This window comes from Loxodonta africana, chromosome 13, assembly GCF_030014295.1.
Source record: "Loxodonta africana isolate mLoxAfr1 chromosome 13, mLoxAfr1.hap2, whole genome shotgun sequence".
NCBI classification, from domain to species: domain Eukaryota; kingdom Metazoa; phylum Chordata; class Mammalia; order Proboscidea; family Elephantidae; genus Loxodonta; species Loxodonta africana.
The window spans coordinates 50,826,925-50,852,719 of NC_087354.1; the positions used below are offsets into that span (position 1 = coordinate 50,826,925).

Consider the following 25,795-nt stretch of genomic DNA (forward strand, 5'->3'; position numbering starts at 1 on the left):
AGAGGCAGCAAAACCGGAGAGGTTTCAGGCCAGTGAGCCTGACCAGGGCCCTGGCTGAGGGTAGGTATTGCTCTCAAGAGTCTGGGAGGTCTGGAGTGAGAACCAATGGGACATCTCGATCTTTAAATTCAATTTTCACTTGGGTCAAGTGTGGCTTTTCTGAGAGCAAAGTCTCTCTTAGGATGTCCGTGCTGTTGTCATCTTTGTTTCTGGCCTCAGACAAATATAAGACTTCTGGAGTTTGTTTTTCCAGTAGCAGCTTCTTTCGATTTCTGGGAAGAGAGAAAACGCTTTTGAATGTGAACTCCCTGAGCTGGAATACTGAGTGGTTAGGGCAGGATTGGGCTTTCCCAAATGGGTTAGAGAGTTTGAGGGAAAATCCTACAGGCTCTTTTGAGAGCTGTTGGGGAGAAGCCAAGATGGTTCCTTCGCAGAGAAACAGCTTACACCTGCACAGGTGTTATCTCATCAAGTTCTCACCACACCTGTGAGTTCAACTATTACTGCCCCCCCCACCCCCACCCCAAGAGGTGAGGAAATGTGGCTCAGTCCTGGGATGAGCACTTACGTCTCCTGACTCTGAAGCCTGTGTTCTTTCTACCAAACCACACCGTCTCTGATCCCAGGACTGTCATCCTACTTAGTGCAGGTCCTGGTCACCCCACATCCCATCCCCCACCTCACTCCACCCCATCCCCCAAACAAACTACTATAGGAAATTCCTAATGAATCTCCCTGCTTGCTTCCCCAAAACAGCCTACACATGCCAGTCATGATGTGTGCACATATCACTCCCCAGCTCAAGCACCTTCAGTGGCTCCCCACTGCCCACCTGGCATTCAAGACCCTGCGTTATCTTGTTCTTCGTTACATTTCCAGCCTCCCTTGCAGTAGCAGAGCCTTGGTGGTGCAGTGGTTAAGAGCTTGGCTGCATGTTAGAATCATCCCACCTCAGAGGCTTAGGTCAGAACCAGTCAAGGTCCAGCATTCTGTACTTTTTAATATTCTTCCTTGAGTGATTCTGTCATGCATCCAGGGTTAAGAAGCACACCCCAGGAGCCTCAGCTGATCTCAGGTCTCTATCCGACCTTGGATTTGGCCTTGGAGCGGGGTAAGCCTTTCCCCTTTAAGCAGCATACCTAACTTTGCAATAGCCATCATTTACCCAGCACTCAGCACAGTCCTGGGAGGAAGGAATGCTTTAATACTGCCATTTATAGAAGAAACAGTGGTTCCGAGGTATTGAGTGACTTGCCTTGCTAGTGAATGGCAGAGCTGGGATTTGAACCAGGTCTGTGTGACCGAAGAGCCAGAGACTATATCCTCTGAGGCACACCAGCCCCTGCCCTGCCTGCTGGCCAGGGCTGGGGTGGAGAGGTCGGGCAGCAATCAGGGACAGCTGCTGGGTTTTCAACAGCTTCCCTGTAAGGGCCCTAAAGGCTGCATTTTTCTGAACCAGAGGGTGGACAGTCAAAGCCTCTAAGTGACCCCTGCCTGGGCAGAGTCACAGGTACGCTCTGGAAAAACAGGGCCCCCACCTCCAGAGGCCACCCCCACACCAACACCTCACCTGTTTGCCTGGATACTCCTTCCCAGGAGTATGGTGCTTATCACGATCACCATGGAGGCCAGGGTAAGGATGGCGTAATTCCAAGGAGATGCTGAGGAGGGACACACAAGACAGCTTTGAGGGAGAGGCCAGGTGCCTCTCGGGCCCACTAGGAGTTGGGGCTTGGACTCAGACGGATCTCACAGCATCAACTGCCCCTGCTGTGGACCGGGTGCGGTGGGAGGAGATGAGCCCTCTTGCCTGGGGGAACCACCATTCTGAAAGGGGGTGGGGGAGACAAGATGACAAACTGCTCTGGAGAAGCCCTAACCTAACGGGGAAGATGGCAGTGCAGTGGCACAGTAAAGAAGAACGTGCAGGAAGAGAGGTTGGCCAGGACACACTGCACAATCTTCAGTTTGACCAGAAGCTGCTGGGCTTGTATAGTTTAGGCAGGGAAGGAAGAAAGGAAGGGAGGGAGTGGTAGTTAAACTGGATTTAACACCTGGCTGCAGGTAATACATAAAAATGGCTAACCTGAATTTGGACAGTCACGGTTTGCCCACACTGTGCCGAAACAGATGCTACCCAACCTCAGCGCTTTTGCATTTGCTGTTCCCTCTGCCTGGGATGTCCCTCCTCACATGCTCTGCACGGCTAATTCCTTCACTTCCTCCAAGTCTTTATTCGAAGGTCGCCTTCTTATCCAGACCTTATGCGACCACGTTATCCAGTTTCAGATGCTTCCACCCTTGCCACATACTTCCTATCCCCCTTCTTGGCTTAATTTCTCCTTACTCATCACCAACACACCTTGCATTGTAGCTATTTATTCTGTTTATTTTCTGTCTCCTCCACTGTAACGCACACTCCACCAGGGCAAAGATTGTTGTGTTTTATCCGCTACTGGAACCCCAGTGCCAAGAACAGTGTCTGCAGCACAGTAGGAGCTGAATAAATATTTGTTGAATGAGTAGATGGATGGGTAAATGGGTGACCACACCCTGAGAAGAAGAGGGTGTCATTCGTTCCCACATCATGTTACTGGCCCCCACGGTGTGTCGGAGCCCTCTGGGTCCTGGCTGTCCAGCCTCAGCCCCTGCCGAGAAGGAATGTGTGGCCTGCCAGGGAGGAGGAGGCCCGTGTCACCGGGTTTCAGCCAAATTCTACTCCATGTGTTGAGGAACATTTTCCCCTCACCCCAAATTTCCTGCCACTTACCATCTTCTACCCGAAAAAACCAAAGCATTTCTTCCAGCAACTCCTGAGGCACAGCAGTGCCAGCTGGGGCTCTGGCAGCCCCCTCGCCATGGTCCATGCTGCTCCTGGTTGGGGTGTGTTCCTGGCAACAAAGTTCTCAGGGCCTTTTGGCCCCCCAGCTGCCTTTCTGGCCCTGAGGACTCCTGGAAACAAAGCAGAGTGTGTGACTGGATAGCCATCCTCGTTCAGCCTCCTCTTCCTGCCCAGGGTGTCCCCAGGTGGCACAGTTAAGTGCACAACTCCTAGCTTTAAAGTTGTGGTTCAAACCCACCCAGAGGTGCCTTGGATGAAAGGCCTGGTGGTCTGCTTCTGAAAGGTCACAGCCTCGTAAACCCTATGGAGCAGCTCTACTCTGCCCACATGAGGTCGCCATGAGTTGTAACTGACTCAACAGCAACTTAACAACAACGATGCCCAAATCCAGCCCTCCTCTGGCCAGCGTTATGGGACCAGAACAGCCCAAACTCAGGAGCAGGAGGGGACTGGAGAGGCAGAGACCATAGGGGTGGAGTGACTCAAATCTTCATTAAAACTCAGCACAGAAGGAGCACTGATCTGAGAATGAAGAGGACAGACCCATGCAGACGACTTTCCCACCCCACTTCCAAAGCACCTGCAGTCCTGCACTGTGGTTTCTTTGCATTGTCCCACCCGACGCCCACGGCCCCTTTCTTTCCCACGTGGCTCAGGCGGGCCTATCACTGTCTCTTTCCTGGGGATTGGCAAACCAGTGACCCAGAGCTGATATTAGGGGTCACTGCGAACTCTGGCCCTGGTGGCTCAGAGCCTTTTGGCTGCCAACCAAAAGGTTGGCAGATGAATCCACCAGCTGCTACTTGGAAACCCTATGGGGCAGTTCCACTGTGTCCTGTAGGGTCACTGTGAGTCGGAATGGACTCAATGGCAAGGATTCGTTTTGGTTTGCCAACTCTGGCTGCTGAAATTCCCCATCCCGAGGCCTGACTGGTCAGTATGGCCCTGGGTTCTGCAATCCCCTGGTAACTTCTTCTTTGGGATAAATCATCAGATTTGGCTTCTGTTGTTTGCAGCTGAAAAACCTGAACCCGAACCCATGCTCCTTAATTTGAGCCTGCTTGTATCCCTACAAAATAAAAACAGGTTAAACTGTGTTTACCAAAGCTCAGTTAAAACACAATTTTTGATTTATTCTTGTACTACCTTTATTATTAATATTTTTCTTCAAATTAAGCCACACTTTAATTAAAATAGATTTTTAGAAGGAAACTTTATATTATTAAAAAGAGTTGCTGAGGCGGGGCCAAGATGGCGGACTAGGTGGACGCTACCGCGGATCCCTCTTGCAACAAAGACTCGGAAAAACAAGTGAATCGATCACATACGTAACAATCTACGAACCCTGAACAACAAACACAGATTTAGAGACGGAGAACAAACAAATACGGAGAGGCAGCGATTGTTTTCAGAGCCTGAAGCCAGCGTACCAGTCAGCAGATTTTCTGGAAAAACTAGTTTCCCAGTGATGGCTCGGAGACAGCAGTCCATATCAAACCACATAAAGAAGCAGACCATGACAGCTTCTCCAACCCCCCAAACAAAAGAATCAAAATCTTTCCCAAATGAAGATACAATTCTGGAATTACCAGATACAGAATATAAAAAACTAATTTACAGAATGCTTCAAGACATCACAAACGAAATAAGGCAAACTGCAGAAAAAGCCAAGGAACACACTGATAAAACTGTTGAAGAACTCAAAAAGATTATTCAAGAACATAGTGGAAAAATTAATAAGTTGCAAGAATCCATAGAGAGACAGCATGTAGAAATCCAAAAGATTAACAATAAAATTACAGAATTAGACAACGCAATAGGAAGTCAGAGGAGCAGACTCGAGCAATTAGAATGCAGACTGGGACATCTGGAGGACCAGGGAATCAACACCAACATAGCTGAAAAAAAATCAGATAAAAGAATTAAAAAAAATTAAGAAACCCTAAGAATCATGTGGGACTCTATCAAGAAGGATAACTTGCGGGTGACTGGAGTCCCAGAACAGGGAGGGGGGACAGAAAACACAGAGAAAATAGTTGAAGAACTCCTGACACAAAACTTCCCTGACATCATGAAAGACGAAAGGATATCTATCCAAGATGCTCATTGAACCCCATTTAAGATTGATCCAAAAAGAAAAACACCAAGACATATTATCATCAAACTCGCCAAAACCAAAGATAAACAGAAAATTTTAAAAGCAGCCAGGGAGAAAAGAAAGGTTTCCTTCAAGGGAGAATCAATAAGAATAAGTTCAGACTACTCAGCATAAACCATGCAGGCAAGAAAGGAATGGGACGACATATACAGAGCACTGAAGGAGAAAAACTGCCAGCCAAGGATCATATATCCAGCAAAACTCTCTCTGAAATATGAAGGCGAAATTAAGATATTTACAGATAAACACAAGTTTAGAGAATTTGCAAAAACCAAACCAAAGCTACAAGAAATACTAAAGGATATTGTTTGGTCAGAAAACCAATAATATCAGATACCAGCACAATACAAGGTCACAAAACAGAATGTCCTGATATCAACTCAAATAGGGAAATCAAAAAAACAAACAAATTAAGATTAATTAAAAAAAAAAATAACAACACACATAACAGAGAATCATGGAAGTCAATAGGTAAAAGATCACAATAATCAAAAAGAGGGACTAAATACAGGAGACATTGAACTGCCAGATGGAGAGTGATACAAGGCGATACAGAACAATACAAGTTAGGTTTTTACTTAGAAAAATAGGGGTAAATAATAAGGTAACCACAAAAAGGTATAACAACTCCATAACTCAAGAAAAACGTAACGACTCAACTAACATAAAGTCAAACACTATGAAAATGAGGATCTCACAATTTACTAAGAAAAACGTCTCAGCACAAAAAAGTATGTGGAAAAATGAAATTGCCAACAACACACATGAAAAGGCATCAAAATGACAACACTAAAAACTTATTTATCTATAATTACGCTGAATGTAAATGGACTAAATGCACCAATAAAGAGACAGAGAGTCACGGACTGGATAAAGAAACACGATCCATCTATATGCTGCCTACAAGAGACACACCTTAGACTTAGAGACACAAACAAACTAAAACTCAAAGGATGGAAAAAAATATATCAAGCAAACAATAAGCAAAAAAGAAGAGGAGTAGCAATATTAATTTCTGACAAAATAGACTTTAGACTTAAATCCACCACAAAGGATAAAGAAGGACACTATATAATGATAAAAGGGACAATTGATCAGGAAGACATAACCATATTAAATATTTATGCACCCAGTGACAGGGCTGCAAGATACATAAATCAAATTTTAACAGAATTGAAAAGTGAGATAGACACCTCCACAATTATGGTAGGAGACTTCAACACACCACTATCGGAGAAGGACAGGACATCCAGTAAGAAGCTCAACAGAGACACGGAAGACCTACTTACAACAATCAACCAACTTGACCTCATTAACTTATACAGAACTCTCCACCCAACTGCTGCAAAATATACTTTTTTTTCTAGCGCACATGGAACATTCTCTAGAATAGACCACATATTAGGTCATAAAACAAACCTTTGCAGAGTCCAAAACATCGAAATATTACAAAGCATCTTCTCAGACCACAAGGCAATAAAACTAGAAATCAATAACAGAAAAACTAGAGAAAAGAAATCAAATACTTGGAAAATGAACAGTACCCTCCTGAAAAAACACTGGGTTATAGAAGACATCAAGAAGGGAATAAGGAAATTCATAGAATGCAACGAGAATGAAAATACTTCCTATCAAAACCTCTGGGACAAAGCAAAAGCAGTGCTCAGAGGCCAATTTATATCGATAAATGCACACATACAAAAAGAAGAAAGAGCCAAAAGCAGAGAACTGTCCCTACAACTTGAACAAATAGAAAGTGAGCAACAAAAGAACCCATCAGGCACCAGAAGAAAACAAATAATAAAAATTAGAGCTGAACTAAATGAATTAGAGAACAGAAAAACAATTGAAAGAATTAACAAAGCCAAAAGCTGGTTCTTCGAAAAAATTAACAAAATTGATAAACCATTGGCTAGACTGACTAAAGAAATACAGGAAAGGAAACAAATAACCCAAATAAGAAATGAGAAGGACCACATCACAACAGAACCAAATGAAATTAAAAGAATCATTTCAGATTACTACGAAAAATTGTACTCTGACAAATTTGAAAACCTAGAAGAAATGGATGAATTCTTGGAAAAACACTACCTACCTAAACTAACACATTCAGAAGTAGAACAACTAAATAGACCCATAACAAAAAAAGAGATTGAAACGGTAATCAAAAAACTTCCAACAAAAAAAAGCCCTGGCCTGTACAGCTTCACTGCAGAGTTCTACCAAACTTTCAGAGAAGAGTTAACACCACTACTACTGAAGGTATTTCAAAGCATAGAAAATGACGGAATACTACCCAACTCATTCTATGAAGCCACCATCTCCCTGATACCAAAACCAGGTAAAGACATTACAAAAAAAGAAAATTACAGACCTATATCCCTCATGAACATAGATGCAAAAATCCTCAACAAAATTCTAGCCAATAGAATCCAACAACACATCAAAAAAATAATTCACCATGATCAAGTGGGATTTATACCAGGTATGCAAGGCTGGTTTAATATCAGAAAAACCATTAAGGTAATCCATCACATAAATAAAACAAAAGATAAAAACCACATGATCTTATCAATTGATGCAGAAAAGGCATTTGACAAAGTCCAACACCCATTTGTGATAAAAACTCTTACCAAAATAGGAATTGAAGGAAAATTCCTCAACATAATAAAGGGCATCTATGCAAAGCCAACAGCCAATATCACTCTAAATGGAGAGAACCTGAAAGCATTTCCCTTGAGAACGGGAACCAGACAAGGATGCCCTTTATCACCGCTCTTATTCAACATCGTGCTTGAAGTCCTAGCCAGGGCAATTAGGCTAGACAAAGAAATAAAGGGTATCCGGATTGGCAAGGAGGAAGTAAAGTTATCACTATTTGCAGATGACATGATCTTATACACAGAAAACCCTAAGGAATCCTCCAGAAAACTACTGAAACTAATAGAAGAGTTTGGCAGAGTCTCAGGTTATAAAATAAACATACAAAAATCACTTGGATTCCTCTACATCAACAAAAAGAACACCGAAGAGGAAATAACCAAATCAATACCATTCACAGTAGCCCCCAAGAAGATAAAACACTTAGGAATAAATCTTACCAAGGGTGTAAAAGACCTATACAAAGAAAACTACAAAGCTCTACTACAAGAAATTCAAAAGGACATACTTAAGTGGAAAAACATACTTTGCTCATGGATAGGAAGACTTAACATAGTAAAAATGTCTATTCTACCAAAAGCCATCTATACATATAACGCACTTCCAATCCAAATTCCAATGTCATATTTTAAGGGGATAGAGAAACAAACCACCAATTTCATATGGAAGGGAAAGAAGCCCCGGATAAGCAAAGCATTACTGAAAAAGAAGAAGAAAGTGGGAGGCCTCACTCTACCTGATTTCAGAACCTATTATACAGCCACAGTAGTCAAAACAGCCTGGTACTGGTACAACAACAGGCACTAGACCAATGGAACAGAATTGAGAACCCAGATATAAATCCATCCACGTATGAGCAGCTGATATTTGACAAAGGACCAGTGTCAGTAATTGGGGAAAAGATAGTCTTTTTAACAAATGGTGCTGGCATAACTGGATATCCATTTGCAAAAGAATGAAACAGGACCCATACCTCACACCATGCACAAAAGCTAACTCCAAGTGGATCAAAGACCTAAACATAAAGACTAAAACGATAAAGATCATGGAAGAAAAAATAGGGACAACCCTAGGAGCCCTAATACAAGGCATAAACAGAATACAAAACATTACCAAAAATGATGAAGAGAAACCCGATAACTGGGAGCTCCTAAAAATCAAACATCTATGCTCATCTAAAGACTTCACCAAAAGAGTAAAAAGACCACCTACAGACTGGGAAAGAATTTTCAGCTATGACATCTCCGACCAGCGCCTGATCTCTAAAATCTACATGATTCTGTCAAAACTCAACCACAAAAAGACAAACAACCCAATCAAGAAGTGGGCAAAGGATATGAACACACACTTCACTAAAGAAGATATTCAGGCAGCTAACAGATACATGAGAAAATGCTCTCGATCATTAGCCATTAGAGAAATGCAAGTTAAAACTACGATGAGATTCCATCTCACACCAGCAAGGCTGGCATTAATCCAAAAAACACAAAATAATAAATGTTGGAGAGGCTGCGGAGAGATTGGAACTCTTACACACTGCTGGTGGGAATGTAAAATGGTACAACCACTTTGGAAATCTATCTGGCGTTATCTTAAACAGTTAGAAATAGAACTACCATACAACCCAGAAATCCCACTCCTCGGAATATACCCTAGAGATACAAGAGCCTTCACACAAACAGATATATGCACACCCATGTTTATTGCAGCTCTGTTTACAATAGCAAAAAGCTGGAAGCAACCAAGGTGTCCATCAACGGATGAATGGGTAAATAAATTGTGGTATATTCACACAATGGAATACTACGCATCGATAAAGAACAGTGACGAATCTGTGAAACATTTCATAACATGGAGGAACCTGGAAGGCATTATGCTGAGTGAAATTAGTCAGAGGCAAAAGGACAAATATTGTATAAGACCACTATTATAAGATCTTGAGAAATAGAAAAAACTGAGAAGAACACATACTTTTGTGGTTACGAAGGGGGGAGGGAGGGAGGGAGGGAGAGGGTTTTTTATTGATTAATCAGTAGATAAGAACTGCTTTGGGTGAAGGGAAAGACAACACTCAATACATGGAAGGTCAGCTCAATTGGACTGGACCAAAAGCAAAGAAGTTTCCGGGATAAAATGAATGCTTCAAAGGTCAGCGGAGCAGGGGCGGGGGTCTGGGGAAAATGGTTTGAGGGGACTTCTATGTCAATTGGCAAAATAATTCTATTATGAAAACATTCTGCATCCCACTTTGAAATGTGGCGTCTGGGGTCTTAAATGCTAACAAGCGGCCATCTAAGATGCATCAATTGGTCTCAACCCACCTGGAGCAAAGGAAAATGAAGAACACCAAGGTCACACAACAACTAGGAGCCCAAGAGACAGAAAGGGCCACATGAACCAGAGACCTACATCATCCTGAGACCAGAAGAACTAGTTGGTGCCCGGCCACAATCGATGACTGCCCTGACAGGGAGCACAACAGAGAACTCCTGAGGGAACAGGAGATCAGGGGGATGCAGACCCCAAGTTCTCATAAAAAGACCATACTTAATGGTCTGACTGAGACTAGAGGAATCCTGGCGGCCATGCTCCCCAGACCTTCTGTCGGCACAGGACAGGAACCATCCCCGAAGACAACTCATCAGACACGAAAGGGACTGGTCAGCGGGTGGGAGAGAGATGCTGATGAAGCGTGAGCTAATTATATCAGGTGGACACTTGAGAGTGTGTTGGCAGCTCTTGTCTGGAGGGGGGATGGGAGGATAGAGAGAGAGGGAAGCTGGCAAAATTGTCACGAAAGGAGAGACTGAAAGGGCTGACTCAATAGGGGAAGAGCAGGTGGGAGTACAGAGTAAAATGTATGTAAACTTATATGTGACAGACTGATTGGATTTGTAAACGTTCACTTGAAGCTTAATAAAAGTTAATAAAAAAAAAAAAAAACCAGTTGCTGAAAGCAGCCATTCAAGGTACAGCAGCTGGTCTCTATTCACCTGGAGCAACAGAGGAAGAAGGAGAATCAGCAACAGGAAGAGGATATGGACTATGTGGCTAATTGCCTCCATGACCAACTGCCTCCTTGGCCATGAGACCAGAACTGCATGGTGCCCGGCTACCATTACTGAATGTCTGGATCAAAGATCCTACAGAAGAATCCTGATCAAAAGGGGGAAAATGTAGAAAAAAATTTCAGATTTTCATGGAATCCAGGCTTTCTGAAGCCACTGAGGCTGGATGAACCCCCAAAATGATTGTCCTGAGATAATCTTTAAACCTTGAACCAAAAATATTCCCTGAAGTCTTCTTTAAGCCAAACAATACCAAAAACCAAACCCATTGCCATCAAGTCGATTCCAACTCATAGCAACCCTATAGGACAGAGTAGAACTGTTCCACGGGGTTTCTAAGGAGTGGCTGGTGGATTAGAACCGCTGACCCTTTGGTTAGCAGCCGACTGATTAACCACTGTGCCACCAGGGCTCCAACCAAACAATACTCTAGGTTAATTAGTAAAGTAAGTCTGCCTTGAGCATTGTGTTCTTTTAAGAACTATCTATACCTGTTGCTGTCAAGTTGATTCCAACTCATAGCAACCCTGTATATGGGATCAAATTGACAACAGCAACTCTAAGGATTGGAGAGGAAACTTAGAAGGCAATGAGCTTGGGTTAATGGGGGAGAAAGAATTCAGAAAAGGAGGGTGAGAATGGTTGCACAACTTGAAGAATGTCATCAATGTCACTGAAGTGTACATGTAGAAATAGTTGAATTAGTGTATATTCTCAACAACAACAAGAAATCAAATAACAAAAAAACAGTTGCTATAGAGTTGATTGCAACTCATGGTGACCCCATGTATTATTATCATAATCTTTAAAAAGGAGTATCACTTGTCATAGAGATATAAATATGTAATTATTAAAATAAAAAGTGTAGACCTATATACCCCCAAAATCACCTTGTAGGACTCATATTAAAAAAAAAAAATGTTTTTTTTTCCTACTCGTATACCTTGGGGAAACACTGGGTCATGTGACCTCTAGCCTCCCACCTCTTTGGCCCTGGGATATCATGAACTGCTGACCTGAAGCCTGATCGTTATATACATAGTGACCAGAGTGAGGTGTGTTCAGACTTTGAAAATAAGGTCACCTTGGGTGGAATAAGAACCAGTCACTACAGACGTTGAAGTGACATCCTTTCTGGTCATAACACTCAGATGCCTGACCTAGTATCTCAGCCACGTGGGCAATGGGAAGGAACTATCCTGATTGGTGGGCACAAGCAGTCCTACCCCTGAAAAGTTGCTCCCTTCGTGGAAAGACACTGTTGGCATGAAACTCAGGTCCCCATGAGTCTGACCAATATAAGTCAAAATATCTGAACAAATGCACTTGGGATGCTGCGGACTAAAGCTGAGGCCCAAATATCTCCCTTAAGTACAGCCCCATCAGACATGCAGGGAGGGAACTGTCTGCTCCTCCTCCCCATGAAGAGGACCACCACCACCAGCTGTGGTCAGGTGCACCCTCGTTAGGGTGCCCCCATCTATGTCAGAGTAGAACCGTCTTCCATTAGGTTTCTAATAGCTGATTTTTCAGAAGTAGATCGCCAGGCATTTCTTCTGAGGCACTTCTGAGTAGACTCAAACCTCTAACCTTTGGGTTAACAGCCAAGCGTGTTAACCATTTGGACCACCAGGGACTCCAGAGCCCTCTAACTTCAGCACATGTGTGTTTGCCGGGCTGCATTTGGCTCCAGGCTGATTCCAAAGGTCTAGCCTAAGGCTAGGCGGTGTGGGCTGTGGACCAGTGCCCATCTGTGAACAGTTTGTAACTGGTCCTCTACTGTTCAGAAATTAAGAGTAAACATTTAGGAGCATTTATCACATGGAGTCATCATGAGTTGGAATCTTTAGGGCATCTAATAATAAAAGGAGCCCTGGTGGCACAGTGGTTAACTGCTCTGAGGCTAACCGAAGGGTCGGCGGTTCGAACCCACGAGCTGCCCCACAGGCAAAAGATGGGACAGTCTGCTTCCGTAAAGATTTCAGCCTCGGAAACCCTGTGGGGCAGCTCTCCTCTGTCATATAGCGTCACTATGAGTCGGAATTGACTCGATGGCATGAAACAACAATAACAATCAGGATTTGATAGAGTAATTTATGTCTGTTGAATCTAACATTAAAAAAGTGGGGCTTGGATTGTTAAGTAGGATCCCTGGTAGCGCAGTGGTTAAGCACTCAGCTGCTAACTGAAAGGTTGGCAGTTGGAACCCACCAGCCGCTTCACGGGAGAAAGATGTGGCGGTCTGCTTCTGTAAAGATTACACCCTTGTTGTTGGGAGCAAGGGAGAATGAAGAAAACCAAAGACACAAAGGAAAGATTAGTCCAAAGGACTAATGGACCACAACTACCACAGCCTCCACCAGCCTGAGTCCGGTACATCTATATGGTGCCCAGCTACCACAACCGACTGCTCTGACAGGGATCACAATAGAGGGTCCAGGACAGAGCTGGAGAAAAATGTAGAACAAAATTCTAATTCACACACGAAAAAGACAAAGACTGGAGAAACCCGGAGAGTATGGCCCCGGACACCCTTTTAGCTTAGTAATGAAGTCATTTCTGAGGTTCACCCTTCAGCCAAAGATTAGACAGGCCCACAAAACAAAATGAGACTAAAGGGGCACACCAGCCCAGGGGCAAGAACTAGAAGGCAGGAGGGGACAGGAAAGCTGGTAATAGGGAACTGAAGGTTGAGAAGGGAGAGTGTTGTCATGTCATGGGGTTGTTAACCAATGTCATAAAACAATATGTGTACTGACTGTTTAATGAGAAGCTAGTTTGTTCTGTAAGCCTTCATCTAAAGTACAATAAAAAAAAAAAATTAAAAAACAAGATTACTGCCTTGGAAACCCTATGAGGAAGTTCTACTCTGTCCTATAAGGTCACTACGAGTTGGAATTGACTTGATGGCAATGGGTTTTGGTGGGGCTCTGGGTTCACAGCCTCACACACTGATAGAGGGAGTGTAGATTGGGCAACTATCTGGAGAGCAAACTAAACCAGTTGCTGTTGAGTCCATTCTGACTCATGGCGACCACGTGTGTCAGCCCAGGCCTCGAGCTTTCCCTGCCACCCCGGGGTGACTGACCTCTTGAATGAGTGTCCTCAGAGGGCGGTCAAGCTCCACTTCGTTTTCACAATCCGGAAGAATCACAAGCCCAAATCGTTCCTTCTTATATGCTGGCCTCAGGTGAAGAGAAAACATCCAGACACTCTTGCGAGTCTGGGGGAATGGGCTGGGGAGGACCCGTGGCCTGTGGGTTCTGGCATTGCGGGGGTATGTGTGTTGTGCCCACTCCAGGCCTCTATCTCCCGGTATGATCAATATTTAACCACAGAACAGGGAGTGAAGCTGGCCTTTTACAACTTGTGTTTTCTCGCACACGTGGCGACCACATGTGTGTCAGAGTAGAACTGTGCTCCACAGAATTTTCAATGGCTGATTTTTCAGAAGTAGATTGCCAGGCCTTTGTTCCAAATTGCCTCTGGGTGGACTCGAACCTCCAACCTTTTGGTTGGCAGGCGAGTTCGTTAACTGTACCACCCAGGGACTCTTGAGATCAAATTAGTCAAATTAAATATACACATACCCCAGGATACAGCAGTTCTGCTCTGAGTATGTATCCCAAAGAAATTACCTCCAAGATGGGGACATAGCAAACCACTTATGATAATTCAAAATATATGCTCATGAAACAACACAGATTTTACAAGAACACATACAAGAAAAGGAAACACATTAAACACATTGGGATAGTTGTCTGTGAGGGAGGAGGAAAATGGGAGCAGGCATAGAAAAAAAAGTGAATAAAGGAAGAAAACAGGAGAAGGGTTTTGAACAGACCAACGGTGGAACAAGGAGAGAGGCAAAGGCAGAAACCGAGGAGAGCCCCGGGGGCGATCTCAAGCCTCCTCTTCCTCTGAGACTGCCATCTGGAGGCCACAGACCTCAGCCTGAAATAGCCTTTGGACACTCAGCCAAAAGCACTCAAAAACAACCACTGGGAACTGGCCAGACAGAGAGATAGAGCGCCCGTCAAAAAGATTAGACAGAAAACAGAGTTTCCTCCAACACCCAATGCTCTGAGAAAGCTGAAGGAACACCTACAGATTTTGAAGAAAATACGTGGATATGAATATAATACTTAGCTAAGCTTCTCACACATGACTGTGTGTGAGTCATGTATCAAGGTGGAGGTGGAAGTCAGGGAGGAAGACCTTTTAAGACTTCCAAGAACTCAGATGCATACCACTTATTTACTGGACGGCAATGCATTTGGGTTTTGATTGTTTTAACCATCTTCCATTGGACTGTGATTCCTGTCAAGGTCCCTGGTCCTGCCATCCCCAGCGAGGTTGAGGGGACTCACCCTGAAGCCTCACCTAGATCTTCTCTTGGGAGCAGGCACTGATTTCTGTGTCCTCCTCACCCTCCTCCTCACCAGAGCACTGGACGGTCTTTGCCCCTGAGCTTTCCTAGGCAGGCACGCCTGTCACCTGGAGTGGGGGGTGAGGGCAGTGCCTGCAGAGCCTGATGGCAGCTGGACCTACCTGGTAGCTCTTCTCTGAGCATACGCCCAGGCCTCGAGCTTTCCCTGCCACCCTGGGGTGACTGACCTCTTAAATGGGTGTCCTCGCAGGGCAATCAAGCTTCACCTGGTTTTCACAATCCAAAAGAGCCACCAGCGCAATTATTTCCTTCTTACATGCTGGCCTCAAGTGAAGAGAAAACACCCAGACCCTCTTGCGAGTCTGGGGGAGTGGGATGGAGAGGAGCTGTGGCCTGTGGCTTCTGGCATTGCGGGAGTGTTTGTGTTGTTCTCATTCCTGGCATCTGTCCCCCGGTATAATCAATATTTAACCACAGAACAGGGAGCCTGGCCTTTTACAACCTGGCCTTTTACAACCTGAGGTCATAGCATCATGTGAATTACTTGAAAGGAACTATAAAATGAGACCTTTGGAGATGGGCTTTTGGGCCGTTTGAGCGCCAATGACTCAGCAGGGCAAGCAGCTGAGCAAAACAGAATGGGGTGGAAAAGCCTTGGAAGCAGGAGTGAGGGGCTCCCCACCAGGCCAGACCCAATCAATTCTGATAGTCTGTGGGCTCTGGGGTTTTCTGCCCACTGGCTCCTTGCATCCCCAGCAACCGTTGGAGCTGGCTCAGCACAGTGTGAGATTCCCATTTCACAAATGAGAATAAAAGACTGAGTGACATAAGTGACGGGCTTAGTTTCTCTGTCAGTTAAGCAGTGTACAAGGAGAGGATGGCAGTGTAGATGACAGTGTGGATGACAGCATGGATGACAGTATAGATGACAGTGTGGGTAACAGTGTAGATGACTGTGGGTGACGGTATAGATGACTGTGGATGACGACAGCATGGACTACAGTGTGGATGAAAGTGTAGATGACTGTGGAGGACAGTGTGGACAACAGTGTGGATGAGGACACCATGGATGACAGTTTGGATAACACTGTAGATGATTGTGAAGGACAGTGTGGATGACAGTGTAGACGACAGTGTGGACAGTGTGGATAACAGCGTAGATGACTGTGTGGATAACAGTGTAGATGACTGTGGAGGACAGTGTACATGACAGTGTGGATAACAGCGTAGATGACTGTGGAGGACAGTGTGGATGTCAGTGTGGAGGACAGTGTAGATGACAGTGCAGATAACAGCATAGATGACTGTGGAGGACAATGTAGATGACAGTGTGGATGACAGTGTAGATGACAGTGTGGATAACAGTGTAGATGACTGTGGAGGACAGTGTGGATGTCAGTGTGGATGGCAGCATGGTGCAGAGAAAAGGGGACCCAACAGGGAACATAGCAGACCTGCATGGACCTCCAGCTCCTAATCATCTTGGGAGTGATTCATTCATTTAATAAATATTAATTGAGCACCTACTCTGTGAATACATGGTAAGCAAGACTCTCCTGGCACTCACACACTAAGGGAGATAGGCAACAAAAAAGAAAGCAAATACGTAAATAAGATAATTTCAGCTAGTGATAATTTCTGTGAAAAATTGAAACAATGTAATGATATAGAAAGAGACAGGGTCCGGGAGCTAATATTTCAAGATCATCAAGAAACGCCTCTCTGAGGACCTGACACTCAAGCTCAAAACTGAGTCAGGAAGAGTTAACATGCAAATATCTGGGAGGCAGAAGAAACAGCAGGTGCACAGGCCCTGAGGAAATGAGCTTACTGTTCGAGAAACAAAGAGAAGGCCACTGTGGCTGAAGCCTGGTGGTGAGGGGTAGTGGTGTGGAATAAAGTTGGAGGGTAGGCAGCAGCCAGATCACGCAGGGCCTTATAAGGCAGGGTAAGGAGTGTGATTTGCCCTGAATGTGATGAGATGTCACTGGAGGGTTTTAGGCAGGAAAGTGACATGACCTGATGGCATTTTCTGAGATCACTCAGACTGCTGGGTGGAGAGTGGACTGTAGGGGAGCCCAAGTGGGGCCAGAGACCTGTTGAGGGGCTATTATATTCGTCCAGGAAATAGATGGGCAGTTGGTTTGGACCAGGGAAGTGGCAGTGGAGACGGTGAGAAGTGGTCAGATTCGGGGTGCGTTTTGGAGAGAAAAGAAAAAGAGGGAAACTAATTCAACTCTAACTCTCTTAAACACTAAAGGAATTTATTGGTTCCTATTACTTCCTGGAAGTACAGCCAGAATGCTCCTTAGAAGTGAGGATAGCGAGACTTCATCTCACATACGGTGGACATGTTATCAGGAGGGAGGAATCAGTCCCTGGAGAAGAACATCACGCTTGGTAAAAGAGAAGGTCAGCGAAAAAGAGGAAGACCCTCCATGAGATGGATTGACAGTGGCTGCAACAATGAGCTCAAGCATAACAATGACCGTGAGGATGGTGCAGGACCGGGCAGTGTTTTGTTCTGTTGCACATAGGGTCGCTATGAGTCGGAACCAACTCGATGGCACCTGACAACAACATAACTGGGAAGGGCAGGGCTAGAGCTGACCTTAGGGATGATTGGACCAGGAGCTTGAAGATCCTTAGCTCTCTCTCTTGAGATATTGGGCTCATTCCCACAAGCTAGCCTTCTCCATGCAGCTGCGGGAAAGCCAGGCTCACACCTATATAGCCGTAGGGGAAGGAGTCCCTTTTCTCAGCCCCAGTTTGAACATTCCTGAGAAAGGATTCTAATTACCCTGTCCTGAATCATGCACCCATCCTTGGACCAACTGTTATGGCCAACAGCGAGGTACCACGAATGGCCCAGCTCAATTCTTATGCCCAACAGGTAGCTAGGAGGAAAAGGCTATGAGCTGGTTAGCCACTCCAGCGTCGGTCCCTGAAGTGACTCGCTGGCCACAGTCCTCCCTGTCTGCCTTGGGGGGTATCAGGGACTCTAACAGAATTGTGTCCCATGTAAGAGAAACCTGCCTCACCTCCAGATTGTCCCACTCTTCCTTCTCTGTCTCTTTTTCTTCCTCCCTTACCATAGCGCTCTCTGCTACAGCTCATCCAAGAACTATTTATTCCATGTCTGCTCTGTGCCAGGCATTGTGCTCATGGTAAACCATCATAAGCATTGCCCCTGACCTCATGGAGACTGCAGTCTAGGGGGGAGACAGACATACAGATGGTGACATTAGGGATAATGTGATTATAACTACTACGTGGCAAGTGCCAGGAAGGAAATACATTCACAGAGATGAGAGCATACCACCAAGCCCTCCCATCCTCATTGCTCCAAATATCACTTCTGGACTAATTAACCCTACCCTGGAGTCTCCTTTCCTGGCTTCTCCAGTCTCTTGGCTCCGTACCTAGAAGATGATGGGCGATCAGCAGTGGAGTGGAGTGGAAAGGCTTCTGACTTTTCCTACTGTTCTAATACCTGCCTCCTCATAATCCTTATATGTCACCTTCTCCAGGAAGCCTTCCCTGTCAGTTAAGAATTGTGTTTGGCTTTGAGTAAAAAAGACTCAATTTCAATGGTTTAAATCCACAAGTGTTTATTTTCCTCATATAAGAATTCCAGAAGCAGCCAGTGACTAACGTCAGAAGCTCAAGGAAATCAAGGCTGAGGTTTCTGAGATTCCTTTGGCCTTTCCCTCATGGTCCCAATTTGGCTGATGCAGCTCCTGCCATTATAGACAGTTCCAAGCAGAAAAAAGGAAGGAGAACAAAAAGACATGGCCATGGAGAATAATGGACAAAGAGCCTTCCAGAGATCAAACCCTGACAACAAGGAGGACAATGATCAAGGAGTTATTCCCATAAAAGAGTGGCCAGGGCAGTCAGGTGGGCTAACTAGTGGACTAACTCTACTGCCAGAGCAAGGGGTCTTTACAGGTTATGCTCAGCAGGATTTGATAACTTTCATGGACCAGTGGCTGCTGTGTAGACTATAGCAGAGCCTGCTAATTGTCTCCCAGGGTATATTCTTCCCTTCTTCTTTCTAATAGAAGACCCCTCTAAGGTTTAGCTGGGCACATCACCATCCAGCCGGAGGATGCACTTCCCAGGTGCCATGCGCCTGGCAGTTGGGAGGGGTCCTTTGACTAAGTTTTGGCCAAAGAAATATGAGAAGAAGTGATGTGCGACTTCTGAATCACTTTTTCTTTCTTTCTTTTTTTTTTTTGCAATTCATTGAAATATAACATACATACAGAAAACCAACCAGTAACCAGTTGCCGTCAAATCTGTTCTGACTCATGGTCACCCCATGTGTTCAGAGTAGAATGTGCTCCATACGGTTTTCCATGGCTGTGTACCTTTCAGAAATAGATCATCTGAGGCACCTCTGGGTGGATTCGAACCACCAAGCTTTCGATTAGTAGCCGAGCACGTTAACCATGTGCGCTAACCAGGCGGCCTTGTAAAGGGCCAGAGAGTAAACGTTTTAGGCTTTGTGGACCATACAATCATTGTCACAACTGCTCAATTCTGCTACTACAGCATGAAAGCAGCCACAAACCAAAAAAAAAAAAAAAAAAAAAACCCACTGCTGTCAACAATTTCAACTCATAACGACCCCGTAGGGCAGAGTAGAACTGTCCCATAGGGTTTCCAAGGAGCGGCTAGTGGATTCGAACTGCCGACCTTTTGGTTAGCAGCTGAGCTCTTAACCACGGTGACACCAGGACTCCGAAAGCTGCCATAATCAATATGAAAACAAATGGGCATGGCCATATTCCATGCCTCAGAAGAAAGACCTGGCTATTTACTTCCTAAAGCTCACAGCAAAAGTTGGCCAACCCAAGCAACATAAAGGAATCTGGGTCCCTGAATGACCTCATGGAGCAGAGCAGCCTGTCTGCCCTGGTCCCCCTGTCCACCTCTGAATGTTAAGCGAGAGAGAAGTAAAGTGTGGTACTATTTGAGAGACTGTGTTTTGGGGTCTCTTTGGTAACAGAAACTTTGGCTGTCCAATGACTAATACATACCTTGTACACGCTCAATATTAATTTGTTGAATAACTGAATAATATGGCATCAGAAGAATTGAGTTCTAAGCCTGTCCATCTTTGCTACTGACCAACTGTGTGACCCTGGGCTAGTTATTTTGACCTCAATTTCTTTTTTTTTTTTTTAATAATTTTTATTTTGCTTTAAGTGAAAGTTTACAAGTCAGTCTCTCACGTATGAACTTACATCACCTTACTACATACTCCCATTTACTCTCCCCCTAATGAGTCAGCCCGCTCCCTCCTTCCAGTCTCTCTTTTAGTGACCGTCTTGCCAGTTTCTAACCCTCTCTACCCTCCCATCTCCCCTCCAGACAGGAGATATCAACACAGTCTCAAGTGTCCACCTGATACAAGTAGCTCACTCTTCATCAGCATCTCTCTCCAACCCATTGTCCAGTCCCTTCCATGTCTGATGAGTTGTCTTTGGGATGGTTCCTGTCCTGGGCCAACAGAAGGTTTGGGGACCATGACCGCTCGGATTCTTCTAGTCTCAGTCAGACCATTAAGTCTGGTCTTTTTATGAGAATTTGGGGTCTGCATCCCACTGTTCTCCTGCTCCCTCAGGGGTTCTCTGTTGTGCTCCCTGTCAGGGCAGTCATCGGTTGTGGCCTGGCACCATCTAGTTCTTCTGGTCTCAGGATGATGTAAGTCTCTGGTTCATGTGGCCCTTTCTGTCTCTTGGGCTCATAGTTATCGTGTGACCTTGGTGTTCTTCATTCTTCTTTGATCCAGGTGGGTTGAGACCAAGTGATGCATCTTAGATGGCCGCTTGTTAGCATTTAAGACCCCAGACGCCACACTTCAAAGTGGGATGCAGAATGTTTTCTTAATAGATTTTGCCAATTGACTTAGAAGTCCCCTTAAGCCATAGTCCCCAAACCCCTGCCCCTGCTCCGGTGACCTTCGAAGCGTTCAGTTTACCCAGGAAACTTCTTTGCTTTTGGTCCAGTCCAGTTGAGCTGACCTTCCCTGTATTTTGTATTGTCCTTCCCTTCACCTAAAGTAATTCTTATCTACTATCTAATCAGTAAATAACCCTCTCCCACCCTCCCTCCCTCCCCCCTCTCATAACCACAAAAGAATGTGTTCTTCTCAGTTTATACTATTTCTCAAGATCTTATAATAGTGGTCTTATACAATATTTGTCCTTTTGCCTCTGACTAATTTCACTCAGCATAATGCCTTCCAGGTTCCTCCATGTTATGAAATGTTTTACAGACTCGTCACTGTTCTTTATCAATGCGTAGTATTCCATTGTGTGAAGATACCATAATTTATTTAATCATTCATCCGTTGATGGACACCTTGGTTACATCCAGCTTTTTGCTACAGATATATGCACACCCATGTTTATTGCAGCAATTTTTTTTTTTTAAAACAGTGCTGCAATAAACATGGGTGTGCCTATATCTGTTTGTGTAAAGGCTCTTATTTCTCTAGGATATATTCCGAGGAGTGGGATTTCTGGGTTGTATGGTAGTTCTAACTTTTTAAGAAAATGCCAGATAGATTTCCAAAGTGGTTGTACCATTTTACATTCCGGCCAGCAGTGTACAAGAGTTCCAATCTTTCCACAGCCTCTCCAGAATTTATTATTGTGTGTTTTTTGGATTAATGCCAGCCTTGCTGGAGTGAGATGGAATCTCATCGTAGCTTTAATTTGCATTTCTCTAATGGCTAATGATCGAGACCATTTTCTCATGTATCTGTTAGCTGCCTGAATATCTGCTTTAGTGAAGTGCATGTTCATATCCTTTGCCCAATTTTTGATTGGGTTGTTTGTCTTTTTGTGGTTGAGTTTTAACAGAATCATATAGATTTTAGAGATCAGGCGCTGGTCGGAGATGTCATAGCTGAAAATTTTTTGACCTCAGTTTCTTATCAAACTTTATAAGCTTCTAAGAGGAATAAAAAGGAAAGGTATTTTAGAAATCATTACCAAGGGGTCAATTGTGTAATGACAAAGTCCAGGTTCTTCAAACTCGGTAGATTTTCCCCTGGGACCAACCAGTTAGCTTTTCTGCTAAATAAGGTAAAAACCCAGTACAAAGGAGAACCCTTTTCCTAAAGAATAATGGGGCAAGGGGGTAAGGAACACTCACTGAGCTGTCCAGGGTCTTGACCCCTCAGCTCCGGGTGCTTTAACCTCAGCCTAGGGTTAAGGTAAGGAGCCCTGGTGATGCAAGAGTTAAGCGCTCAGCTGCTAATGGAAAATCAGTAGTTTGGATCCACCAGCTTTGAATCCATGGGAATCATCATCCCTGCATCCTTTAAGTCTTTGATGGTGGTACTAATCTCTGCAGTTCCTCCAAGGAATGGGGTACTGTTTTGGTTTGCTATTTTCCTAAGCAGGGGCAGTTCTCATGGCTTCCACTTGGCTTTTCCTATTATAGTAGCCCTTACTTCTCATGTCAGAGATCCGATGTGGGGCTTCTGCCAGCTGAGTATGTCTGTTCCAATTATGCACTCTGGAACTGGAAAATCACTACAGTATGGGTTTGGGGAGCCACTGGACCCACTGTGAGATGGACCTGAGCTAAGACACCATTAATAGCCTGACCTCCATACGCCCCCTACTGTAATTGGTGGGACATAGTGATGTTTTGGTGATGTTTTGAGGCTCCTGGAATTAGTGTCAGTTCAGAGACAGTGCCCAGTAATCCCCCAAAAGTCTGATATTATTTCCTTTTCCCAAGTGAACAATCACTCTCATAAAGGCCATAGATCCATTGGAGGAAGGCTAGGAGAAAGATTAATTAACAGTATAAATTTTTTGCAGTGTAGTGGGGTCCTTTTTCAAGAGGACCCAGACTCCCCTTCATTCAAGTGATTGTGGGTCTAAACTGGCTTAAGTCTGGGAACTGACTGAGGGGCCGTGATTCTTTATTTATTCTGGAAATTCAAGTTAGACTGCTGATCTCTTGACCTAGAATTCTTCTGCTTGTACAGATCAAATAAATATTTAGTAGATTTCCCATCTATTTCACTCCTAGGGAAACCATGACTAAGTAGCCAGTGCCGTAAGTCCATACAAGTCAGACTATTCTAATTACAGCTTTGACTGTAACCACACCCACCTTGTCTTTGTTGATTAAGTGCCACCATTTGGCCCTACCACCATGAGGTCCAATCAGCCCCATTATAGTTAGGGGTCTTAATTAGTTAGGGCAGTTCCCCCTGTCAAATCTGACTTCCATAAAATAGTAATCACAGTAGTCTTCACAGATGCTGGGGCTCCCTTTACAAATTTACTCATCACCATTGTGGTAAAAGGTATGTCCTCTGGGCACCCCATGGGTGGATCTGTGGGTCCAACCTAATAAATCCACTCTAACATGCCAATTTCCCTAAGCTTTTGGATACCCTCTTCTACAGTATACCAAGGCAGGTCTGGCATTTCAGCTTGATTTAGTATAGGCCACCACTTAATCCATGCTTCAGTGAACCAACCAAATAAATTATTAGATCCTGTTCTCACCTCTCAAGCTGAAACACTGAATGAAGTATCTGAGCTTCAATGAACCTCTGGGTCACCTGACTCGAGGGGGCTATGGAGCTGATTTAGGCGGTTCAGCTCGCCCTTAGGGTCTCCGTCGCCATGGCCAGTCAGTCTCAAGGTATCTAGCAGCTGCTGCAAGCGGAGAAGCGCACCGCGGAGAAGGTGTCCGAGGCCCGCAAGTGAAAGAACCAGAGGCTGAAGCAGGCCAAAGAAGCAGCTCAGGCTGAAATTGAACAGAACCGCCTGCATAGGGAGAAAGAGTTCAAGGCCAAGGAAGCTACCGCTCTGGGGTCCCATGGCAGTTGCAGCAGTGAAGTGGAGAAGGAGACCCAGGAGAAGATGACTATCCTCCAGACCTACTTACTGCAGAACAGGGATGAAGTCCTGGACAACCTCTTGACCTTTGTCTGTGACATCCACCCAGAAATCCATGAAAACTACCACATAAATAGATAAAGGAAAAGGAAACACCTATTCCATGGATTGGCATTTTAGATGCCCTCTCACATGGAAGAAGAAGCTTTAGCAAAGCTAGAGTTACGTTCTTGTGAAAAGGCATTAAATTATTTCTGTGTATTCTATAGTAGTTACCTTTACTTTTAGAGAGTAGCAAACCTAGTACTTTGTACAAACTTAGAGTTTATCCAAAGATTTCATCTTTTTTACCTCATATTTCATATAAATTTAATGGGAATACACTGTGTTTTCCTATGCTTCTTAGCCGAAGCAACATATATAGCTCCGTGACTTTTCTTTCTTAGATATCTAGTACAAAAAAACAATTCTTTAACTGGCAAAATGGTCACGAAAGGAGAGACTGGAAGGAGGGAGCGGGCTGACTCATTAGGCAGAGAGTAAAATGGGAGTATGTAGTAAGGTGTATATAAGCTTATATGTGACTGACTTGATTTGTAAACTTTCACTTAAAGCACAATAAAAATTATTTAAAAAACAAAACAATTCTTTGAAGACAGAAATGGGTTAAATATTTCATTTCCCTAAAGCTTTCTTGAAGGTCAGGGGCTATTTCAATGAAAAAGTAGTAAATAGCTTTTTTGTAACTTGTGTAAACAGCAGCCAGCCTTAAAATAATCCTTTCTGTTTAAGGGATAGAACAATGAACACTAGTGTAGTTGTTTGGGCTGCTTTTAGTTTCTCTTAATAGAAATTGCTAGATAACAGACTCCAAACATCTATCGAATAGATAATTACTTAATGTACTGGTAATCACTTAGAAGTAAAGATTCTTTGGAATGAAAAAAAAAAAAAAAAGAATCTGAGCTTACTGTGCTCATATCAATAAACTCAGACTGATCCAACTTCATGTTCCTTGCACCGTTATCCCACAACCTTAATGGCCATTCCCACACATATTCCTCAGGTTTCTTTTTGTATATATTAGAAAAATTAAGTAGCTCTTTCGGAGTGTATCATACCTCCTCCTGGGTCACACTTTGTACTTCACCTCTTGGGGCTCATTGGAACTGAAATCTAGTTACAGGTCTAGAAGCAAACATGGGTGGTGGGCGTGGGTCCTGGGGACATTCAGCAATGTCTTGTGAGGCATCTGCCTCCGGCAATCCCCCAGGTGCCACCCCAGGTGATATTTCAGACAAAGACTATTCAGGCACAGCTGGGTTAATTTCATCAGGTGGGGTGGAAGGGATAATGGATAATGGTTTTACTGGGCAGGGTGGTTTAGCAGATAAAGATGGAGTACATCTATTCTTGACTTATGGACTATCTGGTTATCTGACATTTCACATTTACAACAATAGTAAAAAATGTACTATCTGACTATTTTGTGCATTAGTTATATACGTCTGGCAGTAACAAACACTAAGGTACAAGGCAAGAGTAACACTTGCTGTGATGGTTAAGGTTATGTGTCAACTTGGTTGGGCCGTGATTCTCAGTGGTTTGGCAGTTATGTAATGCTATAATTTGACAGTTACGTAATGATGTAGTCATCCTCTATTTTTTGATCTGGTGTGATCACCCTCCCTTTTTGAGTAACAGTGATTTTTGCATAACAACCTGGCCTTTGGAACTTAACCATGTCGATAAGTGGGTATAATCTCTTCAGATGGAAGTAAGAGGGCTGGTTCT

General features: G+C 44.2%; 1 protein-coding gene and 1 pseudogene across 2 annotated transcripts in view; one reads left to right on the forward strand and one right to left on the reverse strand.

Annotated features, from left to right (window-relative positions):
- Positions 1 to 8: 8 nt before the first annotated feature.
- The window catches only part of SLC51B (SLC51 subunit beta), a 39,725-nt gene continuing 13,938 nt past the window's right edge, over positions 9 to 25,795 (reverse strand). For both annotated transcript variants that reach the window (XM_064267396.1, XM_003418362.3), the window contains 3 exons: positions 2,771 to 2,952; positions 1,571 to 1,661; positions 9 to 272 (listed from right to left, as the gene is read on the reverse strand). In XM_064267396.1, coding sequence (XP_064123466.1) covers positions 74 to 272; positions 1,571 to 1,661; positions 2,771 to 2,867 — 387 coding nt within the window. In that variant the 5' untranslated portion in view covers positions 2,868 to 2,952 and the 3' untranslated portion in view covers positions 9 to 73. The remainder of the gene's footprint in view (positions 273 to 1,570; positions 1,662 to 2,770; positions 2,953 to 25,795) is intronic.
- Positions 23,771 to 24,174, forward strand: LOC100665636 (V-type proton ATPase subunit G 1-like; annotated as a pseudogene).